Source organism: Rhinoderma darwinii, chromosome 1 (genome assembly GCF_050947455.1).
Source record: "Rhinoderma darwinii isolate aRhiDar2 chromosome 1, aRhiDar2.hap1, whole genome shotgun sequence".
Taxonomy (NCBI): Eukaryota; Metazoa; Chordata; class Amphibia; order Anura; family Rhinodermatidae; genus Rhinoderma; species Rhinoderma darwinii.
Window position 1 is genome coordinate 408,605,824 of NC_134687.1, and position 19,388 is coordinate 408,625,211.

The 19,388-nt window shown below is 39.8% G+C and overlaps 1 gene segment (V, D, J or C); it reads right to left on the reverse strand.

The window, feature by feature from the left end:
- Window positions 1-3,659: 3,659 nt before the first annotated feature.
- The window catches only part of LOC142758792 (Ig gamma-2A chain C region secreted form-like), a 160,573-nt gene continuing 144,844 nt past the window's right edge, over window positions 3,660-19,388 (reverse strand). Inside the window, 4 exon segments of the C gene segment in view lie at window positions 3,660-4,675; window positions 6,387-6,707; window positions 6,962-7,285; window positions 8,530-8,829. Coding sequence covers window positions 4,353-4,675; window positions 6,387-6,707; window positions 6,962-7,285; window positions 8,530-8,829 — 1,268 coding nt within the window.

Genomic DNA, 19,388 nt, shown 5'->3' on the forward strand with positions numbered 1-19,388 from the left:
ACGGAATAAAGTTAACATGTCATTTTTACCGCACTGTGAACGCCATAAGATCAAAACCCAAAAACCATAATAAAACTTGGCAAAAAAATAAATAAAATTGACTGTGGCACCAAGGGGGTTAAAGTATTGTGGTCAGACGTGCATGTATTAGCATGCAATTTCTAACATTTTTGTTTAACACAATACTGGTGTGGTTGCCAGCAACATTTCAACCATAATGTGGAAGGGGGTATTCACACTAAGCATATTTGTCACGGAGGTAAATTATAGCAGTGGCCAGATGTAAAACTGCTGTAAATGAGATTTCATTAAATACCATTCACACCATGCAGTTTACATTAAAAACACAGTTTTCCATAATGACAGTTGTAGAAAAATGTATTAAAACTGCCTCTTTAAGAAAGAAAAAATATGGTAAAACTGAATGTATTTATCTTTCTCCTGGACCACTTCTGCTACATGTGAACGTTACCGAAGGCTGGAGATTAATGACGACACAGTCACCCACACAATGCGATAAAATTGACATAGGAAAATTTGTTACAAAATGTAATATGGTCGGATAATTTTGCACTGGTCTCAAGGTTCCTTGTTACTTTATTTTTCTATAAGCCTATGTTCACACAGCATACGTTCAGGCTGAAACATACGAGCAAGATTTCAAGAGGAAAAACCCTCTGAAATCCAGGCATTTTCGGATCTAAAGTTCAAAGCGGTTTTGATTTTTTAAGCGTTTTTGAAGCGTATTTTTTTTCAAAGTGTTTTTTTTAAGTGTCATTGGGAAATGCTAAAACTCAGCTTGTATAATGTTTCATGAAGTGATATGTCACTCCTTTTTTACCAAGCTTATTTTTACGGTGCAACTTTTATTTCAGCAGTTAAAAATACGCCTCCTATGAACTACACAGTGTATTTCTCATTGAAATCAATATGAAGCTATCTGCAGGCCTATTTCAAGTGTTCTTTGTAGTGTAAGTCGAACATTTTATGCCCTGGAATACGTGCTGTGATTTTACCATGAATCGCCGGATACCCTGTGGAGCTCTAGCCTAAAATGCCTAGTTAAATGTTTAATTTCTATAGATCTACTGGGATACCTTATTAGTTTGATATATTCTTTATGAATTTTTGTTTAATTGACCAACTTTTTTTAGACTTTTTCTTTCCTTGATCCACAGTTCTTAAAGGGGTTGTACAGTACCAAAAAAAATTGATGGCCTATCCTCAGTATAGGCTATCAATATCTGATCGGTTGGGGTCCGACTCACAGCACCCTTGCCGATCAGCTATTTTGACGGTGTTGCAGCGCTTGTATTTTTGCTGCTTCCCCTTCATTCCATATCTGCTCGTATTTCATTTCCTTTGTTGCTCAAACTGTGAATAGCCAACACACTTGTAGCGGTGGTTCATAGTATAAGAAGTATAACTTCTTACTTCAATGGGAGAAGGCTGTAATACTGTGAACCACTGCTACAAGTGTGTCGGCGATTCACAGTATGAGCAGCGAAGGAAATGAAGGGGTAGCAGCGTTCCCACTACAAAACAACGGATTGGCAGGGGTGCTGGACTCTGACCAATCAAACATTGATGGCCTATCCTGAGGATAGGCCATCATGTTTTTGGGATTGGAAAACCCCTTTAATAAAAAAAATGATACAAATGATAAACCTGGTAACCAAGGTTGGTCATGACTAATGCAAAAGCCACAAATTTGTCATCATATCACACAAGATGAGCCCTATGACGTCCGATTTTTTTCACCATATGCTAAAAGGTTACAATGAATATATCTTTACTGTGTGTCCTGTGGGGGTCTGTCCAGTGCCTGTGCCCCTTTTATTCTTGTGATTTGGGGTGGTAACAGTAATGGTATATCCCAGAAATGTACTATCAATGATGAAAGATTCAAATCTCTTCACGAGTCAATGAAGTCTCAAAAACTAGGAACCCCATCGATGACCAGAAAGAAGAGCATGTGCAGTCTAAGCACCACTGATATCGATATCTGTTCAGTTTTAACCAGTTCAAGTTATGAAAACAAAAATGTCAAAATGGTCTGGCCTTTTATCAAGTAGTGAGACCCCTTTATCTAAATGACGTGACAGAAGGTTTGGAAATTTATAAGCCCTTTTAAGAATGTTAAAATGACCCTAAGCTGACTGGCATTTAATAAATGATTTGACATAAAGTCAGACATACACAGTAGATAAATGTAGCAGGAACTGCTGACAATCTGATGTGTATGGTGGAAGCCTGACTGTGCCCTGTTGTCTGCTGACTGGGGAACCAGGATCCAACATGGCAATTACTTCCGTGCCCTGGGAGATAATGGTATTTTCGGCCCACAAGTGTGCCTAGCCAGATCTCATAACTGTTATCTGATGACTATTAGCTCACAGAAATTGTATATAGGGATATTGTAATAGGATAATATTATCAAAAGGCACACATGACACAACCAGGATATCGGATCACTCATCTCTGCCATGTATCTTGCTTTGTATTCCTTCTCTTGTGTTACTGTTTTTTATTTCTACATAACACTTGCAGACAAAAGCGACAGTATTGGACAGATAGGAAATACACACTGTACCGTTCAGTTGCCACAAGTAGTCTAAGTAGAGTGTATATAGTATGTGTTAGTGACTGTGTAGGGATTATGACCACGGGCTCCTTATCTGTCAGGGCCTAATAATAATAATAATAATATATCTAGTTATTTAGAAAAAATATTCAATTAGTAAACTACATAACCGGATTTAGGAGCACATTGTGCACAGGGTTTAGTAATATGAAAAATTGCTTGCACTTTAAAAAAAATAAAAAAATAGAAATCAAAACTTTTATTAAAAAGTAAGTGTATAGCTAATGTAATGACCATTCACTTATGTGACGACACCATAGAGTGTAGATGATACCATTACATGATATCACTCTTCTCTTCATTTGACATGTATTGTATAAGCTATGTCAATAACTAACTGCTGTATTTTAGGCATCCATAAATATACTGAATCCACTGTGGCAGTGTTCCTTCTACAGAAATTATAGACAAGTAATTTTCTCGTTTCATTAAAATGAATGAATAAGTAACTTTGTCCTAGGCTATATCTAAAACAATACTAAATGAACCATGTATCATCTAATTCCATTTCTGCCAAGGCTGGGTCTACACGGAGACCTTGTGTAGTGTGACTTGTGCATACAACTCAGAGTATTCTTTAGAATACCACTGCACCTCAAAAGTTAAAATTGGAAAAACGTGCTTCAAAAAGTCTCCAAGTCTTTATCAGTTTATCCTAATGACTACAGATTTTGTCCATTTTGAGTTTTTATAAGCCATTATTTTAACTGCATATGAGAATCTTTAAAATGCAAATCACATTACATTTGGGGCATGGGCTTAATTTGAATTCCGGTTTCCTCCCACACTCTAAAAACATACCGATAGGTAATTGGCTTCCAACAAAATTGGCGCATGTGTGTCTGCATAGTTAAAATATTAGAGTGTAAGCTCCATGCGGACAGGGACCTATATGAATGACACATTCTGTGTGCAGAAAAAGCCAGTGTTATACACATAGATTTTTTCACATAAGATTAGTATTTGCTTGTGAATGTCAGATGACAAAACAATAGACATAATTAGTTTAGTGATATCATGTTAAACAAGAGTTTATTGAGATACAAGCACGCATAACATAACAGACTAAATCCAGTGTTCCACACACCAGACACGCGAGAAGGGATACATAGTACATATACATGACATAAATTGGTTAGATGAATAATATTAGTACAATGCAGTTAGTATATATTAAGATAATAATATTTATGTCATGGATTGCTGTTCTGTTTTGTATTGGTGCTCCATAAGGCCCCATGCACATGACCGTAACATCGCCCGTAATTACAGACCGTAATTATAGCCCGTAATTACGGACTCATTAATTTCTATGGCGACGGACACTTTCCAGTATATTTACGGGAAGTTGTCTGTGCCGTAGAAACTTTCCCCAAAAAATAGGACATACTTTATAATGGGAGCATGGCCTGTAAATGCGGATGGCTGTCCGTGGGCGGACGTGCCCATAATTATGGGTCGTAATTACGGGCACGGTCGTGTGCATGGGGCCAAACTGTGTACTGTGGAAACACAACTAAATTAAGCTAACTGTATTGACTTAACATCTGCATCACTTTATAGTGCTGAAACATTATTGCTTGATGTTCCACACATCAAACTGATAGAAAAAACTGTGACTAAAAGACACTGAATAATATATGGGGTGAACAATACGATAAGCATTTGTGCCTACTTCAGGGTCTGGACAGGGAGAAAAGCACAAAAATCATTTACCCCTAGATTTCTTTATGTCTTTGGAAGTAATCTTGCTGTGAACAGCGTTGCATGTAATAGTTGATCCTCTATTCCAGTCAGATTTCTGAATTATAAGTGTACTATACATTAGGTAGGTCTCGTCTTCTTCTTGCTGAATAGGCTCTGTGTTTTGGTAGTATTCTTCACTCTGGACAATACCATTCTTCTTCCATTGGACATAGAGCTCTTTAGGCTTGAACCCTTTAATAAAGCAGGTTACACTGACAAAGTCATGGGTAGCAAGTTGCTCTGAAGGCGGTGGGAAGACATAAACTGATGGTTCCATGGTTTCGACTAAAGAGAAACAGAGATACAAGATATTATATAGTACTTTCTATACTTTTTTTTTTTGTTCTAAAAGAAGCTACAATTTTATTTTCCTCTATAGTAATTCACAATTAGCAGCGGCACCGCTTGAGGGGAGTAATATTATCATTGTAATGCAGAAGTAACAGACACGGGAAAGTCACTGGGTGAAATGAAGGCGGTAGGAAAGTGGACAATGGTAATATGTATTTTCCGATTGTTAAATCCAGGGCCAGTCTTCTGTTGGCGCCTCACCGCATATGGTGTATTGTTATATAGTATACAACTAACCATACCACATAGTAACCTAATTATAAGTACCATACAGTATGGTCATCAAAGAACAGTGCCATATTTTGGCCAAATAACACTTCTATGCAGTTACCTAAATAGCAATGCTATACAGATACAGATACTGATTGGTCACTGATTGGTCAGCGTCATACACTCCTCTGTACAACGCCCAGTTGGTCAAAAGTAAAAACACGCCCAATTGTCTATTAAGAAACTAATTAGCATAAATCTAAAATTGTTTATAACTTGCTCAAAAATGATCGTTTTTCAAAATAAAAACTACTGCTGTTATCTACATTACAGTGCCGATCAGATTATGTAGGAGATAGGGCATTTATAATTTGGTGACAGAGCCTCTTTAGGGCATGACCTGACATGGCGGAATTGCTCTGGAATTCCGCTACGGACAGTCCGCAGCGGAAATCCGCAGCGTACACGTTTCTCCATTGCCTTCCACAGCCTTTTATTAGGGTTCACTTACACGTTGTGTACAATTCCGCTGCGGAGCATAGGCTGCGGTGCGGAATTTGGTGTCTGCAGCATACACTGACTGTTGCGGACGTGTAGCGGACTTGTTGCGGACTCATTGCGGAATTTCTCCATTGACTTCAATGGAGAGTCAAAATTCCGCAATGAAGTCCGCAGATGTTATGTGTGCTGCGGAGCGTATTTGTTTTATAGAACATGACATTTCTTCATTCTGGCTGGACCTATGTATTTCTAGGTCTACAGCCAGAATGAGGAAGTCAATGGGGCTCACGTAATTACGGGTGACTACGTGTGTGCACCCATAATTACGGGTGACTACGTGTGTGCAGCCGTAATTACGGGAGCGTTGCTAGGCGACGTCGACGTCAGTAAATAGTCACTGTCCAGGGTGCTGAAAGAGTTAAGCGATCGGCAGTAACTGTTTCAGCACCCTGGACAGTGACTTCCAATCACAATATACATCAACCTGTAAAAAAAATAGAAGCTCATACTTACCGAGAACTCCCTGCTTCTTCCTCCAGTCCGGCCTCCCAGGATGACGTTTCAGTCCAAGTGACGGCTGAAGCCAATCACAGGCTGCCGCGGTCACATGGACTGCCGCGTCATCCAGGGAGGTCGGGCTGGATGGCGAAAGAGGGACGCGTCACCAAGACAACGGCCGGGTAAGTCTGAATTTCTTTTTACTTTTACTAGGGAAAGGGCTGTCCCTTCTCTCTATCCTGCACTGATAGAGAGAAGGGAAGCCCTCTTCCCCTCAATACGCAAAGGCTAGTCCGCATCAATTTATTGCCCATTTTAGGCAGAGCCACAGCAGAATCTGCAACGCAGATTCTGTGCGGCATTGATGCGGACAGTTGCGGAAGAACTCCGCCACGACTGGGCATACCCTTAAAGTTACAGAAACGCATATTCTTACCTTCTGTTATTTTAATTGTTTTTTCTATTGGAGCTGGAAGGTCATTGTTTTGGACAATGCAGGTGTAGGTTTTGCCACTTGACCAATCAGATAAACTTAGTTTCAATGTCATTTTGACAGTATACCGCCCAGAATAATCTATTTCAGCATCTGAGGTAAAGGCCAGAGATTTTTTGCCATCTTCTCGTTTCCATTTGATTGATAAAGTATCTGGAGATTCCACTTGAGAAACCAGACAGGTAAGTTTTGGTTCCTTGTTGAGTAAGAGGTCTTTAGGGGAAGGAGGAAGGACAACGACCTTTGGTACTATATTTTCTGGAACTGTAAGTCAAATTTAAGAAGACATAATGGAGTGGTTAATATTACATAACATAAGTTATATTTCAGCGGCACAAGATAATAAATGTATTGTTAAAATGCATGATACACTATGCCACAAACTGGGGATTTCTCATCGACCTCACAGAAGTCTATTTTTTTTCCCCTAATCTTCTTTTTGCCTCTGGGATTTCCTCATCATTATCCTCATCCTCATAGTTACAATGTTACTGTTTATTAGTAAGATCCGTTCTTACCTGGACACTTTTGTATAGAGCTTTGAGTTTTGGTATCACTTGCTGGATGATTCACTTTACATGTGTAGCTATCTCCAGCACTCCAGTCATCTTTTGGGACACTGACTTTGCTACGAGATCCAAAGGTACCATCATCTTCTTTGTAAGGAGTACTGTTTGATGGGATAATAGATGTTGGCGCTCCATTCAATAGCCATTGTATGTTAATGTCTTTAGGAGAGTATCCGCTGATGAGACATACCAGATCAACAGAACCACTTTGACCACAGGAGGCCTGCATGACTTCTACTGTTGGTGCAGTTGTTTTGCCTGTACTTGTACATGCTGCAGAAATAAGACAAACATCATATATTATGAACTCTCTACATCTTTTAGTTTGTCGTAGAGATTTATTTATCATTGTGTGTTAAGTAAAATGTAATCATAGACATTATATAGGTTCTTTACTAATACCAAAATGTGTTTGCTGAGAGTAGATTTCAGAAACTATGCTGGGGAGAGAAGTGCAAACTGTGTAGATAGCTATCTGTGATCACAGCAGTAAGGACAGAGCTGTAGAACCTGTCACCTCTCCTGAGATGCCTTAGTAAATACTTGTAATCTCCATGAAATAATAATTCTGGAATATATTTTCTTCGAACTCTGCGTTGTGCCATTCCTCTGTTATTCCTCCTAGAAATGTATGTATAAATTGACAGCTGGGTGTTACCATTCTCCTTGTCAAAGGGGTCCCACCCTGTCCGTACTGATTGGACAATGTCAGCTGTGGAGGGACACACCCCCAACTACTAACACCCAGTTGTCAATGTATTCATAAATTTCTAGGAAAAATAACAGGAATGAAACAACATAGAGGTCTAAAAAAAAGATTCTCCAGAATTGTTTCATGGGAAATACAATTATTTGCTAAAACAGACATGTCACGAGAGGGGACAGATTAAAGATTAAATAGAGCTCACAGAAGAGATATATGTCGGCCAAATGGAGGCTGTATGAGGGCAGCCCAAAATTTAGGAACTAGATCTTGGGTATATTGGATATTAATATGGATGATTCTTTATTTTTCTTAGAGATAAGCTTTGTGGATGTGTCTAGAAGCAGCTTATTTTCCTCTTACTTTGAAATAAACATGGACACTAGACAATCTGAGTGTGCATGTTTATGGGGGAGTCAGTGGAAATAGCAGTTGGGTGAAAGCTATGTCATGTGTATGGCAGGTTTGTATGTGGCTATGTTCATAATCTCTTCTTCCCTCTTCAGCACAGTCTTTACGGGCTGTTGCACACGACCGAGTGCCACTTGGGCCCTTTTTCACGGCATCCGAGTGGCGCTCGATAGTTTTTACAGACCCATTCACTTGAGTGGGTGAATTGGGTCAGTGAAATGGGACCCGACTCTCCGATCCATGGAATGATAGAACATGTCCTATCTTTCCACGGATCATGGACGGGATTCAGGCGGCACACACGGTCATGTGCAAGAGCCCTAAGAGCTACTCTCAGTAGTCACATATTTAACTCAGTTTAGTATTAATGTAGAACCCCTTTAAGAGATGATTGTGATCTCACCTTCGACATCTTTGTTGATTTTAACATTAGATGGTTTGTGGTCTATATTACACACATATTTCTTGTCACTTGTCCAATCAGATTTAGGTATAGTCAATAGGCTGGTTGAGAGGTATGTGCCTTGTTTTCCAAGTACAGCTGGGAAGTTCCTAATTCCACTACTAATAGAGCCTGAATTCCACTGTACATCTACAGGAGTAGGAAGGTAACCAGTAGACAAACACCCAATGGAGACTTTATCAGAGGACAAGGAATCACAGCAGGGCACCAAAGGGAAGACTGAAGGAGCGCTAGTTGTTGCTGTAGATGAAATAGAAATGTATGACATTGTAAAATCTTTTAGTGGCAATGAGGTAAGTACATAGAAAGTAGAACAAAGAACGTACATAAAATGTACCATCTAGTAATAAACTAAAGCAGTGAAAATTTATTTATAGCAAAATAGATACCAATTAATAAATGTGTGTTCCCCATAGAAATCACCCAGATTCTACTAGTGCGTAGAATACTTGTTGTTGGTAACCTCTAAGTAAACATGAAATAATACAGTGTTGGTTGGAAACTCTTATAAACGCCAATGTAAAATCTGTGACAGGGCTCTCAATTATTATACAACATTTATAGAATTGGTCTACCCATGTGGGGCTGAAGGACCTTTAGGGCCCCCTTAGGCTCCAAGGCCCAGGTGCTACCGCAATCTCTGCACCACCTATAGTTTTCCTCTTCTGTGTACACGGTCCATGATTGCAGATGGCCGCGGATGACATCCGTGCCGTAATCAAAAACCGTACACACAGCTACGACCGTGTGCAGGAGGCCTTACAGAACAGCTTTTTAATAGTCATTTACTGTTCACCTTGGATTAGGAATTATAAAATAGTATTATGTGGGATTCCCTAATGTGGAATAAACCCAATCACTTCTGGTACAAGCAGGAGTGGTGTGAGAAGAGGGCAGATACAAGGTGGCTGTCAGTCACTGGCATGTGTGTGTGGCGGGCAGACGCTGGGGGAGTGCTCTCCTTACGAATACAGAATACTTAGAAGTCTGCTGTATACTGTGATAGGTTCTAATATCCAAATGGGTCATTTAGTAGTACAGCGGACCTGTCACCATACTATGGTGCCCTTAAATAGAGCGACATATTCTGGTGACAGATCTGCTTTAGGGTTGCACTCTGATTGGATGCTACTGGTGAAACAGTCAGCTGTTCTTTGGACAGTTTTGATAAATGAGGCCCAATGGGAGAGATTTATCACTAGTGTCATTGAATGCATGCATCAAAATGGAGCATCGGGCATGATACATTTGTGGAAACTCATGATATGGATGTGTAAGACACATTTCTTTTCCTTACACCATTTTATGGCTGATATATATATATATATACTGTACATAAAGCAAGTTTGGCACATTTTTCCAGTCCTCTTAGCCACACTCCTTTTTTTTTAGACCTTTTTTAAAACAGTGTCTAAAACACATAAAAACATGATTATATTGTTAGTAAATCTCCCCCACTGATATAGATTTCTATTGCATATTGCGTCAAAATAATTAATTACACTGGCATGCATCGCACTTATTACATGTTTTAGACATGGCTGTTGCTGACTGCTTTTCTGTACATTCATTTTTTTCTATTTGAGGACTTTAAGGAAAAAAAATCACAATTAAACGGCATACAAAATTTAGTAATTTGGTAAAGACTTTGCTTTTCCCATTTTGTACCGATTTTGAAGCACATGATGTTTTCTCGTTTAATTGTAAATTCCGAATTTTGCTGCTTTTCAGTTAGCAGAGAGCAGTGTATAGTGGGAACTCATATAAAAGCTAAGTAAAAGCAGACATACCATAGATTCATCCCATATAACTGATTTGGGGCAGCTGGAGATAAAGGGCCCAGCACTGGTTGGCGCTATCATTTATTTTAATGGGTGGTATAAACTTGGGCAGAGTGTATCTCTGCACAATGTTAGAGACCAAGGGTGGGGAATCACCCCAAGGATCATGGGAAGGAGATGTATGAAATGTCTATCCTTGGACCTGCAGCTGGCGATCTCATTTACCAGCATCTACCTTCACACTGCAGGACGCTTTACTAGATAACAATAGATTCTTTTTATGTAGAATAATTATATTCTATGTGATAGATGTAATGTTAAATAGAACTCCAGGCATGGAGATGGGAGTTCTGCTTTAAAAGTTTTCACAATCTGTTAAAACATAACAGGTCCCTTGACAGTGATCTGATCACAGGGGTCACAATTGCTGGGACCCCCTGATATCAGCCGTTATCACAGGGGGAAGCAGGCGACTAATCATAATCTAGGCCAGGATCACGCACGCAGTTTTTGGCTGGTTTTTTTTTTAGCCAAACACAGGAGTGGACACAAAAGAAAGGAGATACATCAGTCTTTTCTTTATACCTTTACTTCTGTTTAGATCCACTTCTGTCTTTGGCTCAAAAAACAGCGCCGAAAACTGCATCAAAACTGTGTGTGATCCTGGCCTTACAATACAGCGATGTTGCAGGAGAAATGAAGCTTTAGGGCATGCCCAGACGTGGCGGAATTCTTCCGCAACTGTCCGCATCAATGCCGATCAGGATCTGTGTTGCAGATTCGGTTGCGGATCTGCCCAAAATGGGCAATAAATTGATGCGGACTAGCCGCTGCGTATTGAGGTGAAAGTACTTCCCTTCTCTCTATCAGTGCAGGATAGAGAGAAGGGACAGCACTTTCCCTAGTGAAAGTAAAAGAATTTCATACTTACCCGGCCGTTGTCTTGGTGACGCGTCCCTCTTTCGCCATCCAGCCCGACCTCCCTGGATGACGCGGCAGTCCATGTGACCGCTGCAGCCTGTGATTGGCCTGTGATTGGCTGCAGCCGTCACTTAAACTGAAACGTCATCCTGGGAAACCGGACTGGAGGAAGAAGCAGGGAGTTCTCGGTAAGTATGAACTTCTATTTTTTTTACAGGTTGCTGTATATTGTGATCGGAAGTCACTGTCCAGGGTGCTAAAACAGTTACTGCCGATCGCTTAACTCTTTCAGCACCCTGGACAGTGACTATTTACTGACGTCGCCTAGCAACGCTCCCGTAATTACGGGTACACACACGTAGTCACCCGTAATTACGGGAGCCCCATTGACTTCCTCAGTCTGGCTGTAGACCTAGAAATACATAGGTCCAGCCAGAATGAAGAAATGTCATGTTAAAAAACCAATACGCATCCGCAGCACACATAACATGTACATGACATCTGCGGACTTCATTGCGGAACTTAAAATCTCCATTGAAGTCAATGGAGAAATTCCGCAATGAGTCCGCAAACAGTCCGACACACGTCCGCAACAACCATTGTATGCTGCGGACACCAAATTCCGCACCGCAGCCTATGCTCCGCAGCGGAATTGTCCGCAACGTGCAAACGAACCCTACTAAAAAGCTGTGGAAGGCAATGGAGAAACGGGTCCGCAGCGGAATTCCAGAGCAATTCCGCCACGTCTGGGCATGCCCTTACACAGCACCCACTAAAATCACTGGACCATCTGCATAATGCAGACAGGTCCTCCAGAGGGAGCGAGACACTATGAACTACATCCCTGCTATGATTAATAGAGGAAGGTCCCAACTTGGGGGAATTCCCTCTATTACATTCATAAGTCCAAATGGGACACATGGCTAGTTGTTTTATAAAACAGACAACTAATTTAAAGTGTAGCTAAACGTTTGACAAACTTCTGATGTGTCATAGTGACATGTCAGAAGTTTGTATTGGTGGGGGTCCGAGCACTGAGACCCCCACCAATCGCTAGAACGAAGCAGCTGAAGAGTTCGTGTGAGCGCTCAGCTGCTTCGTGTCTGTTCGGCTTTTTCCGGAAAGCCGATGTATCGGAGTACGGGCTCATAGACTTTCTATTGAGTCCGTACACCGATTCAGCTGCTTCGTTCTAGCGATTGGTGGGGGTCTCAGTGCTCGGACCCCACCAATCCAAACTTCTGACATGTCACTATGACATGTCAGAAGTTTGTCAAACGTTTAGCTACACTTTAAGGCTTCTGAACAGGCACCCGGTATCCTCACCTCCAAAGTCCAAACCTAATGCATAACTTCTACTGATCTCATATAAAAAGTGAATACAAGTAAACAAGAAAACACAAAGCTTCATCAAACATACAGAAATGAACATAAGAATTATTAGGTCTTATTAGGCCATGTCTTACAGACAATAATAACTTACAATGTACCTTGTTGTTCCAGTTATACATTTTTATATCTAAATAAGTCTAAACCAATCTGCCTTTTATAGACCCTTTTTATACCATTTCGTTGTACCTACTGTAATCGACCACAATCCAGCCATTCACATCTAGAAATAAATCTGACATGAAGCTAGAAATGCACTTTGATACTGTTGAACCGGGAATTTACACCTGAACTTTTTGTTATACAGCCTTGCACCCCCCTCCAAGCTTGAAGAGCTAGAAATATAACCTCTGCTTCTATGCAGTTTTGCACAGCTTATATCCAGCCTTTAAAAGATACTTCTATGCCGTCATACAAAGCAGCTACAAAATGCAGAAATGTAATACTTGGGCCTCATTTCTGCCATACATGTTTGCTAAGCTAGAATTTTCACTCCTTGGTTGACCCATCAGGACTTCCCCTTTTTTAAACAGAAACCTGCTGATCGCCCCGGGTCTGACATCTAGGCCAGTGTAAACTACAATCAGTATTATATGGTACCCAAACAATGGTTGACCATGTAATACATATATAAATATAATGCCAGGAGCGGCTTCTTTCAGCACGTCTCCACTCCGGCTAATACAGGGGGTCCTGAGTGGGGGAACCCTTTACCTGCACTTCTATCCAAACCTGCAAGTATGGTTGTTCACGTCTGTTACTGCAGCTAGCGTAATAATGAAAGAAACACATATGCATCTACTAGTAAAAAAAATATACATACTTTACAGTAAATGCTTCCATCCCAGATTGCAAACATGGAAATATTCCTCTGTAATTGCATATAAACTCATTGCTTTCAATGCAGAAATTATAGACATACTCAATCCTTTCTAATGTCCCAGATAGGCTGCCCTGTACCTGTCCAGGCTTACGCAGCTTGCTATATATCTCAGTGATTTCATGCAGCTCGGAATTTTTCCTATGCTAAAGATGCCCTTACATATTTGATTTCGGCAGATCCCTACAACTTTCACTAGATCAGCCGACAATCTCATATGTACGGTATAGAGGGACTCCTGATTGCCCCCTGATAACAGATGTTGGGAGGAAATGAGGATTATGCATTTAGGATTTCAATGTGCCAGATCCTCTGTTCTGCCAAGAGATAAGCTGCTGCCAGGAGTGTCCAGTGGCAGCTTGTCTCTCTCTCCTACTGAACATGTGCTTATTGGGACGTTGGGGGAGATAGTTGTCCAGCTGACAGCTATATTAGGTGTATGGCCAGATAATTACTACTAGAACCTGTACTTTAATATAAAGCTGTAGATTTTCCCTAATGCCCGTTGTCTAGGGTTGCATTGCAATTCCCTTTTATGTAGCCGTACAAAGCAGAGCATTTCACCACTAGCTTTCTCCAAATTTCCCTTGATACCATTTTGCCTCTAAAAGCTTATTTATGTAGCTTTACAAAGCTAGGCATTTTACATCAGTCCAGGCTTATCATACATAATATTTTCCCCTGCTAGTTCATGTAGCTAGACATTTCCCCATAACATTGCTCTATGCTAACAGAATTTTGAATTAACCCCAGCTCTTTCAGATACCCTTAAAAAGCTAGACATTTCCCTATAACATTGCTCTAGGTTAGCAGAACTTTGTATTAACCCCAGCTCTTTCAGATACCCTTAAAAAGCTAGACATTTCTCCACAACATTGCTCTAGGTTAGCAGTATTTTGTATTAACCCCAGCTATTTCATATACCCTTAAAAAGCTAGACATTTCCCCATAACATTGCTCTAGTCTAGCAGAGTTTTGAATTAACCCCAGCTCTTTCAGATGCCCTTAAAAAGCTAGACATTTCCCCATAACATTGCTCTAGGTTAGCAGAATTTTGAATTAACCCTAGCTCTTTCATATACCCTTAAAAAGCTAGACATTTCCCCTTAACATTGCTCTGGGTTCGAAGAGCATGGAATTCACCCCTGCCATTCAAGGTAGCCCGGCAAAGCTGGAAATTTCCCCACTACATTGCTATAGACTTGCAGGGCTTGGGATTTACCCCTGCTCATTCAGGTCGCCTTGCAAAGCTGGACATTTCCCCATAACATTGCTCGAGGTGTGCTGAGCATGGAATTTACCCCTGCTCATTCAGGTAGCTTTGCAAAGCTGGACATTTTCCTACTACTGTACAGCCCCTGTTAAGACTTGTAGCGCTCGGAATTGACCCCTCTTATTTCAAGGTAGCCTTACACAGCGGATAATTTGTCCCTGTACAACTCTTCAGACTTTCAGTGCATAAAATGTATACCTGCTCTATCATGTATCCTGACAAAGCTAAGAACATTCCCCATTACCTGTCTCCAGGCTGGTAGAGCTTGACTTTTACCCCTGCTATTTCATGTAGCTTTATGAAGCCAGATATTTCCCCAGTACCTCCGTATGGGCTCGTGAGCTGGATTTTTACCCCTGCTCTTTTCATGTTGCCCTATAAAGCTAGATCTTTTCCACAACATATTTTTCCAGGCTTGCAGAGCTGAACAGGTGCTACTGCTATTTCTAGTAAAGTTAGACATATTCCTAGTACTGCTTCTTGATGGTTGCATTGCATTATTTTTACCCCACTGTCTAGGCATACAGTGCATGACATACCATAGTTTTTTTTATGTAACCCTGTAAAGCTGAGCTTTTTTTTCCCAGTACCTCTGTCCATGCTTGGAATACATGAAACTTACCTATGTTATTCCATATAGCATTACAAAGCTGGATATTTCCCCACTACATTACTCTAGGCTTGCAGAGCTTGAAATAAACCCTAGCTAGTTTAGGTAGCCTTGTAAAGCAAGGCATTTCCCCCATTATCTTTAACTAGTATTGCAATACATGAAATCTGCCCGTGTTATTTCATAGAAACTTAAGAGGCCAGACGTTTCCCCCACTACATCGCCCTAGGCTTGTAGAGCTTGACATTAACCCCAGATATTTCATGGAGCCTTGTGAAGCTTATTATTTTCACAGTAACCCAGTCCATGCTTAAAAAGCTGGGCACTTTTCTATTACAGCTCTCTAGGCTTGCAGTGCTTGACATTTATTACTGCTTTGCAAAGCTGGGCATTTTACCCAGTACCCTATGCCAGTCTTGTAGCACATTATATGTAACCCTATTATTTTAGGTAGCCTCACAAAGCTGAGCATTCTTCCCACTAGCTCTCTCCAGGCTTGCAGAGCTAAATTTTTACCCATACCCTTTCATGTAGCCTTACAAAGCTAAGCATTCGTATTTTTTTAGGCATGCATGGCCTAAAATATACCCCTGTACTTTCATGTAGCCTCACAAATCTGAACGTTATCCGCAGTATTTCTCTACAGGTTTGCAGAGCTTGATTTTCTCCCTGCTATTTCATGTCGCATTGTAAAGCTGAGCATTTCTCCTAGAATTTCTGTAGACTCGCAGTACATTCAATTTACGCCTGTACTTACATGTCGGCTTAAAAACCTAAGCGTAGATCTTTCTAGGCTGGCATAGCTTAAGACTTGCTCCTGTAGGAGGATATTTTGCCATGTATCTCAGGGCATTATTCCTCTTCTCTTATGCAGACTGCTAAAGCTGGTAGTACCTCTGTAAAGAGCTAGCAGAGCCGAGCTAGCACTAGGCTTACCGAGCTTGACGTTTACCCCTGTACTTTATTGTTATATAGAAAATATTTTCATCTAGACTTTTAAGCATGAACATGTATTCCAGTAGCTTTTAAAACATGGAAATACACCTCCATCCTATGACACTGAAGAATACCTCAGTATCTATATCAAACCTATAAAGCTAAAAATGCACAAAATCCATCCAGCCCTACAGATGATTCTCTATCACTCTCATGGCATTGTAATCTGTATGACTAATCCCTACAGCAGATAATCCTTCACTCAGCCAATGAATCATGCACCAAATGTATTACATTCCTAGCTTTTATCTAATATACCTAACTGTATACACTGTGTATATATATATATATATATATATATATATATATATAGCTAGCTCAAGGCGTTTGGTTTTCATATAATCTACTTCTATTTACAAAACCATGCACTTTCTTCTTCTATAGTGTACTTCCTTACATATCATCGTTGAAACACATGTGCAATAACAGTCTGTAGTCATAGAATTTACCAAAATAATCTCAGTGATCGCCTGGCACACAGACCTTTATCGTACAGCCACAATATCTAGAAATATCGCCTGAATGAATTCTGCTGAATATTCTCATGCTATACAAGTCATCGATCCAAAAAAGTAAATAAAAAATAAAGGAACAATTTGCAAGGAAGCAGATGTATCTTGTGAGCAGACTATTCTATCTGACCCTTGGAAATGATATTCCTCAGTATAGCTTTTGTGTAAATATTTATATATATATATATACATATATACACACACACACACACACACACACACACACACACACACACACACACAACACACACATATGTTCTTCTTATATAACTATACAACCATTATCTTAAGATACTTGCCTGTACTTGTGAGTCAGTTCATTTCCAACTCTACTTTACTCCTCTGTTGAGATCTGTTTTTGAACAAGAAAAGTGGAAACCCATATCTCAGATACAAATAATAAAGGAACATCACAAATCCTGTAATCCAACCTTTAGGAAGGATTAAGTCTTATGTAAAATTCATAGGCCTGGAGTTAATCTAGAATAAAACATGGAAGATATAAGCAGGACTAAAAAGTTGAACAAACCAAACACATTGCATACCTTATACTGAAATATTGACAGCCGCTTTGTTGTTTAGTTTGATGATGTAGTTGGTGTTAATACTCATGGCACCTCTTCTTCTTCGGGTATGTTCACATATGGCAGATTTGTTGCAGAAATGTCTGCGACTTTTCCATATATCTGTGCAAAAATCAATGCAGATGCTGCAGAAACAACCCCATTCACATGTATAGAACTGATTTTAATGTCTGCAAGAAATCTGCTACATGTGAACATACCCTTACCGTTCCCATTGCACTGAAGACTGCCATTATAGTTCAAATAAAATGTCCCTTTCCTCCCACACATTCCCATTATCAAATTAATCATTTCTTATTTCCTCTCTGTATACTCAATATTTTCTAGCACCTACTGTATTGCAGAAAGCCATGTAATAACTATTCTAATATGACGTCTTTGTTATAGGTCGTTTTTATTACATCTAAAAATCCTATATGTCAGACAATGGCTACTAATATTTTATAACAAACCTAAAACCATGCTAAAAAATTCTTACCTCTATAGACAACTCACCCACAGCTGACTTGGTGCTCTGAGTCTGCCAACTCAAGGAAACAGAATGCTATACCAAGGCCAGTCATGTAATATCCTGTTTATTCTTTTCATCCCTTGCCTAAGAAACATAAACTCATTTCTTGTAAGTGGTTCATTAGAATATCTAGACTGAATCAGGCTGGTAGATAAATTTAGTATCTATGTTTGACCAACGTTTCCAGTTCTATGACGGGTAGAGAATGTGAAACAGACAAAAATAGTTTCACACTTCACACATTCGAAATCTCAAAAATAAATACATGCAAGCGGAGAAATATAGAACGATTTGATGCAAGTTTTCATTTATACAGAAAGTAATGGTAAAATATTGTAAAAAAAATCATGGGTATACATTTCATTTATTATATTCCTTCGAAAAATTATGAAGGAAAACAGCTGTTTCTGGTGCTGTTAATAGTTTCATTCACTTTGGTGAGCCGATTCTTGTATTTTAGGTAATTGCATTTACAACCAATCCTTAAAGGAGTTGTCTTAATAAGACAACCTTTTTCTAAATGGCCTATTTGGGCATATGGATGTTACAGAGGGGTCCTCCACTCAAGACCCTTTTATTAGCCAGAGCAGAGAGACACTAACAATGAGTGGATCTTGCTATGGTATAATCGGAAACATAGCCAGTCACAACTTTCCCTGGGCTGACTTTAGTTCAAAAACAGGGTTGTCATGATTAGCAAGCCTACGGAACTAAACTTACATCACCACTCTATAGCGAACTAGGTTCGGTTCAGTAGAACAATAGCGGTCCAGGTCACACGGATCTAATATGGACATTAAAATGTAACCTTATTATGGTCTCCTAAATTGGCCTTAAATTGTAAATATTACATTACTTATCTCATATCTCATACATGACAGTCTGTATTATAGCCCAGAGCTGCATTTACAGTTCTGCTGATTGATATAGCAAAAATGCCTAACAGCTTAGCTAGGCTCCTATTATGCTGTGGGGTTGATTTTCCTATAATAGATTACTATAAAATCACTTCCCAGAATCCAAAATTACCAGACCAAGCTCTATGCAGATATTAGGCCAGCAGCGAATGCTGCTCAATACTATAGGCTTTAAGTCAGGAACAGTGCAAAAAAAAAGTTAGACAATGTTTTTATAAAGTTTCTTGACTTTTGCGGTATGTAGACTATATGGGATTGAGATCAGGCCCTTTTTCAAAAAACCTTGGAGAAAAATATTTTTAATATACTTTACCATCTGAATTCTTCTGTCCCCTTCACTGGTGTCTGTCAGTCTGCGGGGACTGATTCAACAGCAATGTGGCCAAGTATACATACAGGACTAGTATACATACAGGACTGCCAGG